Genomic DNA, 12628 nt, shown 5'->3' with positions numbered 1-12628 from the left:
CATCATGAGACGACAAGATCGACGTATAAAATGACTAAACTGAGGCTATCGTATTGTGGTCACATCATGAGATGACAAGAGTCACTGGAAAAGACAGTAATGCTAGGAAAAGTTGAGGGCAGCAGGAAAAGAGGAAGACCCAACAAGAGATGGATTGACTCAATAAAGGAAGCCACAGCTTTCAATTTGCAAGATCTGAGCAAGGCTGTCAAAGATAGGACATTTTGGAGGACTTTTATTCATGGGGTCGCCATGAGTCGGAAGCGACTTGACGGCACTTAACACACACACACAGGGTGAGTGAATGTTATCTGCCTTGGGTTCTATGGTATCAGGAGAAAACAAACCAGTGTTTCCCAACTGCAGCTTCTGGAGTAGCAAAAACATCTGTTACTTAAGTCCAGTAGTAGGCTGATGCCCTACATCTTTCTCCCAACAAAAGGAAGATTTGCTGTTTTTAACCCAGAAGTTTTTATCTTCTCATTTTCTTAATCTCCAGCCTAGCTGCTGTTTCCTACTAATGAGCACGTGCACTCAAAAACACACAGCTGCTCTTATTCTCACAAAATAATTTCTCCAGATTTTTGACAGAGATTCACCAGATTCACAGGCCCAGAATTTTCCAAAACTAGCACAAAAACAACGCACGTTAAAGAAGACCAAGCCCATAGATACTCTGTGTCCACCACAACGCCACAGATGAAGACCAGCAACATACAGCACATTTAAATTGGGACCACCTTCCAGAGTTCATTGGCTCACACGAATAGGGTTGCCAACCTTAAGCTACTAGCTGGAGATCTCCTGCTATTACAACTGATCTCCAGCCGATAGAGATCAGTTCACCTGGAGAAAATGGCCACTTTGGCTATGGCGTTGAAGTCCCTCCCCTCCCCAAACCCCACCCTCCTCATGCTCTGCCCAAAAAACCTCCTGGCAGTGGCGAAGAGGAACCTTGTAACCCTACACACGAACCTACGGTCAAAGGATGCAAGGCAGAAAGCAGGTCCCAACCATCATGTTTCCTGATCAGCTGATCAGAAGTATTTCATGCGTTCAGGACAACAGATGAACCATCTGTGAATGATAACCACCACCCACATCGAATGGCAGAAGCAGAACCATCTTCCACTCCCCGTTCAGACAGCTTCTGGCATCCTTGCCCCTGAATGCACACGGCAATGTCTCAAATCTGATCTTGAAAGATCCAAGGAGCACTGATGTACATCCATTAAGTTAAAGTCATTGCTTACTTTCGCTGAGTTGTTTTAGATCATTCCAGCTCCAGAACATTCTGAATTTCCGAACTTTTGTTCTCGTAACCCTATCTTAAAATAAAAGGGCAACGCGGGCACTTGTGGGCTATTGGATTGTTAAACCCTGTACTATGTCAGCCACTAGTGCCAACAATGGGGGCTTTTTAGGGACAGCCGCAGTGCTTGTTCTAGTTTCAAGTAATATTCGAGCCATTTCTTCTTTTCCTGGCCATTCCCAAATAAGAAGCAGTGATGGATAAAGCCCAGAGGACAAAATCAATGAACACATAAAACTGCCTTATACTGAATCAGACCATTGGTCCATCAAGGACAGAATTGTCTGTTCAGAAGGGCAGCAGCTTTCCAGGGTCTCAGGTGGAGGTCTTCACATCACCTACAACCTGATCCTTTTAACAGGAGATGCTGAGGTTTGAACGTGGGGCCTTCTGCATGTCAAGGAGATGCTCTTCCACTGAGCCATGGCCCCTCCCCATTATTGGAGGATCTCACTTCCTGACAGCGAGCATCCTTAGATGACCACAGGAGGATATGGCCATATCGGGGGACAACATTATGGAAAACTGGCTAGGGGACTCTATACAAAAACTGGGCCAACGATTTTTCTCAACCACTTAAGTTTCTATTCTTTGGGACTTGCTTTACAAGTGCAGTACCAACACTACCAACTGGAATGATTCTCAGCCCTCTTACAGATAAGGTATTGTGAACACACACTGGATCTGTATCCACAGAATGCAACTATAAAAGAAGAATGCCAGGATCTACCCCACTGGTACCCCTAGGGTTCCCAACCTCCAGGTACTAGCTGGAGATCTCCTGCTATTACAACTGATCTCCAGCCAATAGAGATCAATTCACCTGAAGAAAATGGCCACTTTGGCAATTGGACTCTATGGCATTGAAGCCCCTCCCCGAACCCCACCCTCCTCAGGCTCCGCCCCAAAAACCTCCCGCCGGTGGCAAAGAGGGACTTGGCCACCCAAGGTCCCCCCCCCAAATATCAGCACAGCAGGCCCTATATTTCCTGGTTCCTCTTCATGTGGATCCAAAGGCAAGTAGCACAAACTTTCACACTCCTGCATAGGGTTGCCAGGTCCCTCTTCACCACTGGCAGGAGCTTTTGGGGGTGGAGCCTAAAGAGGGCGGGGTTTGGGGAGGAGAGGGGCTTCAATGCCATAGACTCCAATTGCCAAAGTGGCCATTTTCTCCAGGTGAACTGATCTCTATTGGCTAGAGATCAGTTGTAATAGCAGGAGATCTCGACCTAGCCTTCATGAAACCTGCCCATGTTCTGGACTCACCTGCTGCTTCTAGCTCTGAGCCCAGAAGTAAATCCCTGTTTATCCCTTGTACTTAGGGCTGCCAGCTCCAGTTTGGGAAATACCTGGAGATTTTGGGAGTGGAGACTGAGGAGGGCAGGGTCTGGAGAGGAGAGGGACTTCAATGCCATAGAGTCCAACTGCTAAAGCGGCCATTTTCTCCACTGGAATCTCCATTTTCTCCACTGATCTCTGTCGCCTGGAGATCAGTTGTAATAGCAGGAGATCTCCAGCCACCGCCTGGAGGTTGGCAACCCTACTTGTACTCCACCAGCCCCAAGCCCCATACCAACCATGTGGTAACAGACCCACAAGACGTGGAGGTGTTAGCAAATCATGGGGGTGAAGGGGGTGAAAGAATAACTGAGTTATTATTTAGGGAAATACTCACTAGTTTTGGATGCCTTGATCTTAGCCACCAATTTCTGCACTCCGAGAACATCTCCATTTTTCACAGCTTGGATCAGCTCCTGCTCTCGCCCCATCATGAATAAGGGCAGCTGCTCCTTTGATTTACGAAGCCATCATGGTGTTGTGCTTGCGAGATAACTTGTCAAGATAAACTCCAAAGAAGCAGTGAGGGGAAACAAAGCCCAACAGATGAAAATATATTCAGAAATCCCACGGTGCATTAAAAAGTCTCTTAATGATGATAAATGCTACTGGGAATAGCACTCCTTCAAAAGGGAACGGAGAAGAGACGAAGCCGTGTTCAAGAATAGGCAATCAATTAAACAAATGATAATTCGGCGCTTAGGGACTGAATCCCAGCTGCTGGGCGTAGTAAAGAAGGAGAGATTAATAGTTTCTTAAAAGATCCAGAGAACATAAGGGACTATGTTTAACTTCCCTAGATGAGCCCAAGCATCCAACAACTCTCCAGCTCTTCTTAGACAGACACCAGCCCCGTGGCAGGTAGAAGGCAGACTTTGGGTCTTCAAGTCTACAGACCTGGATTCCTGGCAAAGGCTTAAATCACTGTTCAGATACCTGTGAAAACAAAGGGCAGATTCAGATTTCGAAATGGTGCCAGCTCTTCGTAATTCTGGGCTAAAATAAATCTTCAGTTCCATGATTAAGTTTGCTTATTTTTAGTTAACACAGATGCTTCTCATACCACAAATAATTAGAAAAAGCAGATATAAGAGGAAGGTTGATCGGTATGAAAAATAATTAGAAAAAGCAGATATAAGAGAAGGAAGGTTGATCGGTATGATACAAAGGGGCTTCAGGAATGCAGGAGATGCAGAAGGGGCACCCAGGAAAAGAAGCAGCAACTGTGAGCTAAGAAATCCTACCCTCTGACAAGTACAAGCCTCAATTAGTTTTCCTGTGGTTTTAGAGATTGTAACAGGAGCACCCCATATCTTCTGAGCATTTTTTTCCTTGCACAGCTCTGAGAACTAGAAAGGTGTTCTCTCAAAACCAACAAGAGCCCAAGACTTTCCAAATTCTTCAAAAGCTGTCCAGATTCACTATGGAGATTGCAGCCACATGCATTCTTTATCACTTGCTTATTATAGTTGTTGTTATTTAAATACCACCTGGTTTCAGATCCTGGTATCAGACTGCTTTGTTGGTAAAATGGGAGAGGTGGACGAGAAGTTAAGACAGGTGTATGGGAAAGTTTCACCCCAAGAATTATCCCATGTAGGTCTTGCAAGCATTTAGAAACAAGAGATATAATATAAGTCTCATCCTTGCCACTACAACCTCAAGAACTGGACAGCATAGTCACTGGTTGAAATGTATCTGGCATGCCATGGCTGCTGACATGCAATAGAGCTTTTAATATCAAAACAAACACAAACAACCCAAGCCAGGCTGGGTAGAATTGCTTTATAACCAAGTCACACAGTGCAGAACAGTACAATTCTAAACAGTTACACTAGGGTTGCCAGGTCCCTCTTTGCCACCGGCAGGAGGTTTTTGGGCTGGAGCCTGAGGGGGGGGGGTTGGGGAGGGGAGGGACTTCAATGCCATAGAGTCCAATTGCCAAAGAGGCCAATTTCTTCAGGTGAACTGATCTCTGTCGCCTGGAGATCTGTTGTAATAGGAGGAGCTCTCCAGCTAGTATCTGGAGGTTGGCAACCCTAAGTTGTGTGTGTAAAGTGCCTTCAAGCCGCAGCCAACTTATGGCGACCCCTTTTGGAGGTTTTCATGGCAAGAGACTAACAGAGGTGGTTTGCCAGTGCCTTCCTCTGCACAGCAACCCTGGTATTCCTTGGTGGTCTCCCATCCAAATACTAACCAGGGCTGACCCTGCTTAGCTTCTGAGATCTGATGAGATCAGGCTAGCCTGGGCTAAGTTACACCCATCTAATTCCATTGGTGTTGATGTGCTTAGAAGGGTAGAGTTCTTGTTTGGGACTGAAGTATAAGCAAGCAACTCCTCCAGCTCCTCAGAATTTTGCTGGATCTTGAGTGTTTCTAGAATAGGGTTGCCAGGTCCAACCTGGCCACCGTAAGGGATGGAGGGAAGGTAGGGTTGCCAGATCCAGCTTAAGAAACTCCTGGAGATTTGACAATGGAGCCTGGGGAGAACGGGGATCTCAGCGGGGTACAATACCACGGAGTCCACCCTCTAAAGCAGAGGTTCCCAAACTGTGCTCTGTGAAACATCTCCTAGTGCTCCGTGAAAAGATTGGAAAGAAAAATACTACTGTCATTCGGTTTAGTATATAGGTGCTAGGTGAAAATTAGTGCTCCGTGATGAATTTCTCTCCTGAAAAGTGCTCCATGACTCAAAAAGTCTAGGAACCTCTTCTCTAAAGCATCCATTTGTTCTAGGGGAACTCATGTCTGTAGTCTGGAGATAAGCTGTAATTCCGGGGGATTCCCAGGTCCCACCTGGAGGCTGGCATCCCTATTTGAGGATGTTCTCCTGATTAGTGTGCAAAGGTACTTTTCCTTAAACCTGCCATCATGGCACAGCCTTTGAGATGTGGAATTCCACAGAATTTTGCTCTAAGGAAGTAGGAGAGTCAGGACATAGTATTAAGTAACATTTCCTTGTTCTGAAATTAGAAACAACAACCCCTCATAATGTGGACCATCAGGAGTACTCAAACATTTTTTATTAAAGAGTTACTGCTATCAATGTATCAAGTCAAATGTAAACGCCATTATTCTAGTATTCAACAGACTTTATTAAATTTATTATCCAAATTAATATTTAAAATAGCCCAGAAACAGGTGGTACAGGTGGATTTTCCTTCGGTAGAATTAAGGATTTGGGGCAGCAACATCATTGCCCTCACTAATGTGTTCCAAGCATATCAATTACTTTTATTTTTAAATTATTGCAACATATTTGTAGCCCCAAAGATCTTGGGAAAATGTATACAACTTCAGCTTGTTGCCTACTTTATTTCTATCTACAGTAGTTTATATTCCACACACACAGACACACCCTTCCTTACAGCTTGGGCAGGCACCGACTGATAGTTGCGCAACGCTCAGAGATCCTCAGATAAAAGAGATTAAGGCAGGAGTATTACAAGAGTCATCATATGACAGCAGAAAAGCAGAGTGAAAATTTGCTAAACAAAAATTACAAAATAAAATATCGCTAGAGGCATTTACATCAGCACTATCAAAACATCCCCCCTCCCTAAGTGTGCCAGGTCCCCCTTCGCCACTGGTGGGAGGTTTTGGGGGTGGAACCTGAGGATGGCGGGGTTTAGGGAGGGGAGAGACTTCAGTGACACAGAGTCCAATTGCCAAAGAGGACAATTTCTCCAGGTGAACTGATCTCTATCGGCTGGAGATCAGTTGTAATAGCAGGAGACCTCCAACTAGTACCTGGAGGTTGGCAACCCTACCCCTCCCCTCAATTTATGTCATCATCATCTCCTGAAACCAAATCCTACAAAATTGTTCTGTGGAACTACCACCTCTTCCCAGTTGTTTTCCTGAATCCCAGAACTGGGGATATAGATCCTGAAACGATTTTTAGAATGCCAGAACCCCTTGAGTACTGATGTGTAAGGAATGCTACGTCCCAATGACACCATTTCAGATTGTAAAGTGGAACATTGAGGACAGGAAGACTGCAATAGCAATATTAATATCGGCACAGAACAATACCCCCTTTTAAAGCAAAAGGGTCTGCGTCTTTACATTCCTAGTACCTAGACCCGTTTGTTTATAGTGATGAAGATTCAGGAGGGAAGCAGGAAGCAGGCATTGCTTCCCGTCTCCACGCTTTTCAAGCCTGCCCAGAATAGAACTTTTTGCATCTTATCTTTTCTTCCCCTTCCCACATGTTCCATCACCTCCATATTGGAACAATGGCTTCGTGCCCAGGAGACACCCCAAAAAACGTATTCCTCAGCTCCACTACCTCCAGCCTGGTTAGGAAAATAAAGTGGTAGAATAGACTGCACCATTCACACTACAGGTGGAGGATCATAGAGGTCCACATTTTGGAATGCTCCCCTATGGTACAAGGCTCCAGCAAACAGAAAACAAGAGCAGCAAGCAGGGAAAGGACTGCTAGTTTTCTGTTTGCAGTGACGTGCACACACATACTCTTCATGGGGACATATTTAACCATTAGACCTCAATTTGCAATCACCTCATATAGTGTTGCCCAGCCTCCAGGGGGAGTGTGGTGTTCTCCTCCAACTACTACTCATCTGCAGCCTACATAGATCAGTTCCCTGGAGAAAATGGCAGCTTCACAGGGTGAAACCGCCCTGCTGACCTCTTTCCCCTCCCTAAACTCCACCCTTCCCTGGACAGAGCCCCCAAGCCTCCAGGAATTTCCCAAGCTGGAGTTGGCAACCACAACTTTATGTGTCTGCGCACAAAGGTTCCTATATACAGGAGGATGAGGTGGCAAAATGGACTGCACCCACTTTGGATTGCAGGTGGTAAGATTCCAGCTTTGAATCCTTCACCTTAAAAAAAAACTCCACGCCAACAGAAAGCTAGCACAGAACATGGAGATTCTACTCCTTCTCCTTGCTTGCCGTCTTGGTTTTCCACCTAGAAGGAAGGTGGGGTTACCACAGAGGGCACATCCCAAAATATAATGCTCCACTTGCAGCCTGAAAGGGTGCAGTCTACCCACCTCAGCAATTCTGTCACCTCACTCTCCTCCACGAGCGAATTAGGACTCAGTACACCCAAGTGTTGGTGATAGTGATGCCTCAGAGACAGAATTACACACGAGCCAAAGCACAAGGTGGAAAGGATATACGTGTGTGGCTGCCTTTCCCAAACAGCGCCAGGCGTCCTTGCTTACCCCTTGCTCTATCCAGATGGCTTATACATTTATCAAATATGGTTTCCAGGCATGGCAAATCTCATTCATGTTACAAGAATCAAGAATTGCATATTACACCAAAAAAACATACAGCTACAAGGAGAGGAGTTACATAACAGCAGACAGCCTGGCCTGAACCCCGCCACTCTCGTGCTTCCGACTCTGCGAAGTACTGCCGCTCCCATTTTTTTTTCAGTGTAAAATTTAGTGCCTTCTTTTTCCTCCATAGAAGCCCCAGTGCCAATGGGCCCTGTAATTAGAACCACTGGGGGGATAAAGATGTGAGAGGTCGTTAGAAGGACCTGGGACAGCAGCTACCACATTGGCAAGGTTGCCTGTAGGGTTGCCAACCTCCAGGGAATAGCTGGAGATCTCCTACTATTACAACCGATCTCCAGCCGACAGAGATCAGTTCCCCTGGAGAAAAGGGACGCTTTGGCAATTGGACTTTATGGCATTGAAGTCCCCACCCTCCTCAGGCTTTGCCCCAAAAGCCTCTGGTAGCAAAGAGGGATCTGGCAACCCCAGTTGGCTGTCTATGGCCTGCTTCACACATGCAGGCTCGTCCCTTGAGAACAGCAAAGTGATGAACTGTATGTGTGAAAGAGCCATGACACCTTGAGCGCCTCAGAGAGGGGTCTCATATAAACTCGAACATAGTAGCTGATGGATCATGATGGGTAGCCATGTTAAGTCTGTCGCTAACAGCAGAAAAGAGCAAGAGTCCAGAAGCACCTTAAAGACTAGCAAAATTTCGGGCAGGGTAGGAGCTTTCGTGAGCCACAGCTCACTTCTTCATCTGAAGAAGTGAGCTGTGGCTCACGAAAGCTCCTACCCTGCCCGAAATTTTGCTAGTCTTTAAGGTGCTACTTAGGGTTGCCAGCCTCCAGGTACTAGCTGGAGATCTCCTGCTATTACAACTGATCTCCAGCCGATAGAGATCAGTTCCCCTGGAGAAAATGGCCGTTTTGGCAATTGGACTATATGGCATTGAAGTCCCTCACCTCTCCAAACCCTCCCCTCCTCAGGCTCCGCCCCAAAACCTCCCACCAGTGGCAAAGAGGGACCTGGCAGCCCTAGTGCTACTGGACTCTTGCTGTTTTCTACTGATAGTAACTGACATGGGAGGCACTTCATGCGCTCAAATGTGAATAATTGCTGAAGACACATATAAAAGTTTGCAACAATGGGTTGGTACAATCAGGTGCAGAAGAATGGCATGGGAGAATCTACTTAACCCTGTGGTCACCTTTTCACTTACATTCTCTCTTCTCTCAACAGGTAAAAAGACTAGAAAGGTTGCGTCTATACCCATGACGGAGTGAGGCGGTTATGAAGTGCCAGAGGGCTGGGGTAGTAGAATGGACTGCAGAACTCCATGCTGCAGGGGAGGAATTACATTTTTTCCCAAAGATGCCCTGTCACAACAATTATGTGCAAATGGCAAACTAGCACAGCATGTGGTGGACTATGCTAGAACTTTCTCATTGAAAGGCGAATTTTTATTTGCAAAGAATTTTAAAATGGGAAACATTAAAATGCGGCTCTCGCTACCTGCAGCCTGAAGCCCGCTCTACCACCTCAAGAATCTGCCGCCTCATTCTGCTGTGACAACAGAGTTTTTAATCTTTGTTTTTAATCATTGCCTTTATTGGCATAAAGACAACAGAGTTAAAAAGGGATCAGGGCAAACTCTCGGAGGGTGGATCTATCAGTGGCTATTAGCTCTGTTCAAAGGCAGTGTTTCTTTCAGTACCACTAGCGGAGGGGTAAACACTGTGGGAAGGCTGCTACCTTTATGTTCTTAAGTGATTAATTAATCATAATTACTTTGAGATTATTCAAGAACTCTGGAAACAATCAACACCTGTGAATATAGGGTATACTAAAATATTTGCTACATATTTGCAGAATTCACAAGACCAAGGAAAAATTTGTGCTGTTTCTCTTTACACCTGACAGACACAGATATCAGTCTTCAGAAATGAACTGGGCTGAGCCATTGAATTGGGATTTTGGACGGATTACAGGAGACTACCAACATATGGTCATTCCTGGGCTGATTCAGGTAATGAATGAGTTCCCAAGCTGCAGAACAGCAGCAGGACACTGTAAGGAGCTGGGGAAGCGAAAATCCCACAAGACCAGCCAAGCGAATTCTTTGCTTGGGTGCAGAGCTTGATTTATAAAAGCAGCTACAACTGAAGCCTCTCTGGAAGCCTCAGATCCTTTGCTTCCAGGTATATGCAGCTAAATGCTCAGAGGCACTCCTTTAATTATTAAAGTATTAACATTAATATTAGTAATTTTAATGTCAATAATGCTAATATTGACATTAATATTAATAATAATGGTTTATACCCCACCCTCGCTGGCACCACCGGGCTCACGGTGCCTTACAACAGAATGAAAGCATATAATGTAAATACACAATGGTAAAACATATCATATAAATCTTTAAAACCAAACCCAATTTAACATAGAAGGCACCCTAATTTGCACACTAGCTCCTATAACATGTCGTCACCGAGGAGGCTGGCCAGAATGGTAGTCAAATAGGGCCAATAACCCCAAGGCCAGGAAGGCCATAGCAACTGGGATGGAGAAGGAACAGACAGGGAAAGGGCAAAAAAGGGTAAGACGAAGGAATAGGAGGGAAGGGAAGAAAGGGTAGGGTAGGGATGGGCAGGGGTAGGGAGGCCAGCAGATCTGCCTACATCTCTGTCCTCAACCATAGGCCTAAACTTTTACACTGAGAACGGGTTCTATGGCTAAATCCTAGTCCAGGCAGGGTCAAAATAAGAGCTGCAAGAGTGACCCGTCTCCTTGCTAGGGAACTTTGATATTCAATTAACAGCCTGCCCTAACAACAACTCATTACATGTTTTGAACCTTGAAGGGACAAAGTTCTTGGCATACTTTTAAATAACTTGCTCCAACTTACCCAGGCTTTGTGTTTAACCCAGCCGGATCTTTGAAAGCATCTGAAAATTTAGGAAGCTGGGGGAGAGATGTATGCCACTACAAGCAATGCAACAAATAAATATATTTTACCAACTTAATCTGAGCATGAAATTATACCACAGGTGATTCTATCAATAGTGACATTTTGTCAGACTCCTTGGAATAATAAATGAATAAAAGTTGCTGATGAAATGAATAAGTGAATGCAATATAAATGAATAAAATGAATAAAAGTTGCTGATGAAATGAATAAGTGAATGCAATATAAAATACACATAACGAGGGGACACTACAGAGCCTAACCAACAGCTGTCCAGGTGAGAATCAGGTTGGTGTAGTCAGTGGCCGACTGGCCAGGGTGTCAGCTTGCCCGATGGCAAGTGGGCCCTGTGGGCCCCTGATGAAGTGGGGCACCTCTAAACATTAGACAATATGTTAAAAAAATGTTAATGACGTTTTAGTAGCTTGAAAATATAATAGAAGTTCCAATATTATTACTGTAGGCAACGATCCCCCATATATTTAAAATTAAAAAAAAATTAAAATTCAGTTATAAAAATCTGTATTTACATTTAGTATCTACTGTATACTGCCAGTAATATCTACAATATATGTACAACATATGTACACTGTAATTACTAGAAAATATACATTTATTTCGCAAAATAATTATTTGTGCCTTTTTCCATTCATGTATTTTTTTAAAATTTTATTTCTTATAAAATTTAAACGATAGCCCAATAGTTGTGGGTGGGCCCCCTGTCTCCTGGCAACCAATATTTTTAGACCCAGTCGGCCACTGGGTGTAGTGGTTAAGAACGGTGGTTTGGAGCAGTGGATTCTGATCTGGACAACTGGGTTTGATTCCCCACTCCTACACACGAAGTCAGCTGGGTGACCTTGGGCTAGTCTCAGCTCTCTCGGCCCCACCTACCTCACAGGGTGTCTGTTGTGGGGAGGGGAAGGGCAGGTGATTGTAAGCCAGTTTGATTCTTCCTTAAATGGTAGAGAAAGTCGGCATATAAAAACCAACTCTTCTTCTTATCACTGGCACCAGTTCCTAAATATATCACCTGTCTTCCCCAACCTGCCATCTTCTCTTCATTTAGAAAGAACAAACTGGGGAAAGAGGAGCTTTACTGATGGTGGACAAATAAACTGCTATAAGTAAACAATGAGTAATCCTTTTTAGTATGGGTAACTTAAAACTCTCCACTTTCCATTACCACATTAATTCCCATTTCCTTCAAATTCTGACAAACTAGAGACTCTTCAGCTGTTTACAGCCTTTGCTCTGAGGCGATGTTTCCCCGTTCACAAAAGACATAAGCTAAGGCAGAAAGAAGAGCGGCCTCAATTGCCAATGCACAAGTGACAAAGCATAATAAAGCGTAATCCCTCTGCACCCTCTCCCATCCCCTTCGGGCATAGATTCCTCATAGCATCTCAAGGATAAATAGCAAAATAGCTGATGGACTGATGCTGTTTCATATGCTAATCAAGCCCAAGGAAAAGACTTGAGTTTCAAAAGGCCTTGAGATGGGAGGGGGGAATCAAATGGGACCTCCTATCCACTGTGAATTAGGAGTGACCTTGATTTAGGAACAGGATGGGGGGTACTTAAGAGACAGCTTTACAAATCCATTGGAGTCTGAATTTCTGAGGCACATCCATAACCCCAATAGTGGAATATCTACCTCAACATAACTGGGCCACCAGTCACACAACTGGTGAGTGGATGGCCTTTTATGCAGGGACTTTCCCCGCGGTCACCCCTGCGGACTGCTTCGGAGCTT

The 12628-nt window shown here is 44.8% G+C and overlaps 1 protein-coding gene across 1 annotated transcript in view; it reads right to left on the bottom strand.

The window, feature by feature from the left end:
- The window catches only part of CASKIN2 (CASK interacting protein 2), a 119272-nt gene extending 115958 nt beyond the window's left edge, over positions 1-3314 (bottom strand). Inside the window, exon 1 of the mRNA XM_056863891.1 lies at positions 2988-3314. Within this exon, the coding sequence (XP_056719869.1) occupies positions 2988-3084 (97 nt within the window). The 5' untranslated portion in view covers positions 3085-3314. The remainder of the gene's footprint in view (positions 1-2987) is intronic.
- Positions 3315-12628: the final 9314 nt, after the last annotated feature.

The sequence above is a fragment of the Euleptes europaea genome, chromosome 1, assembly GCF_029931775.1.
Source record: "Euleptes europaea isolate rEulEur1 chromosome 1, rEulEur1.hap1, whole genome shotgun sequence".
Lineage (NCBI taxonomy): Eukaryota > Metazoa > Chordata > Lepidosauria > Squamata > Sphaerodactylidae > Euleptes > Euleptes europaea.
Note: the sequence above shows the minus strand (reverse complement) of the source record. Positions and strands in the feature narration are given on the sequence as shown.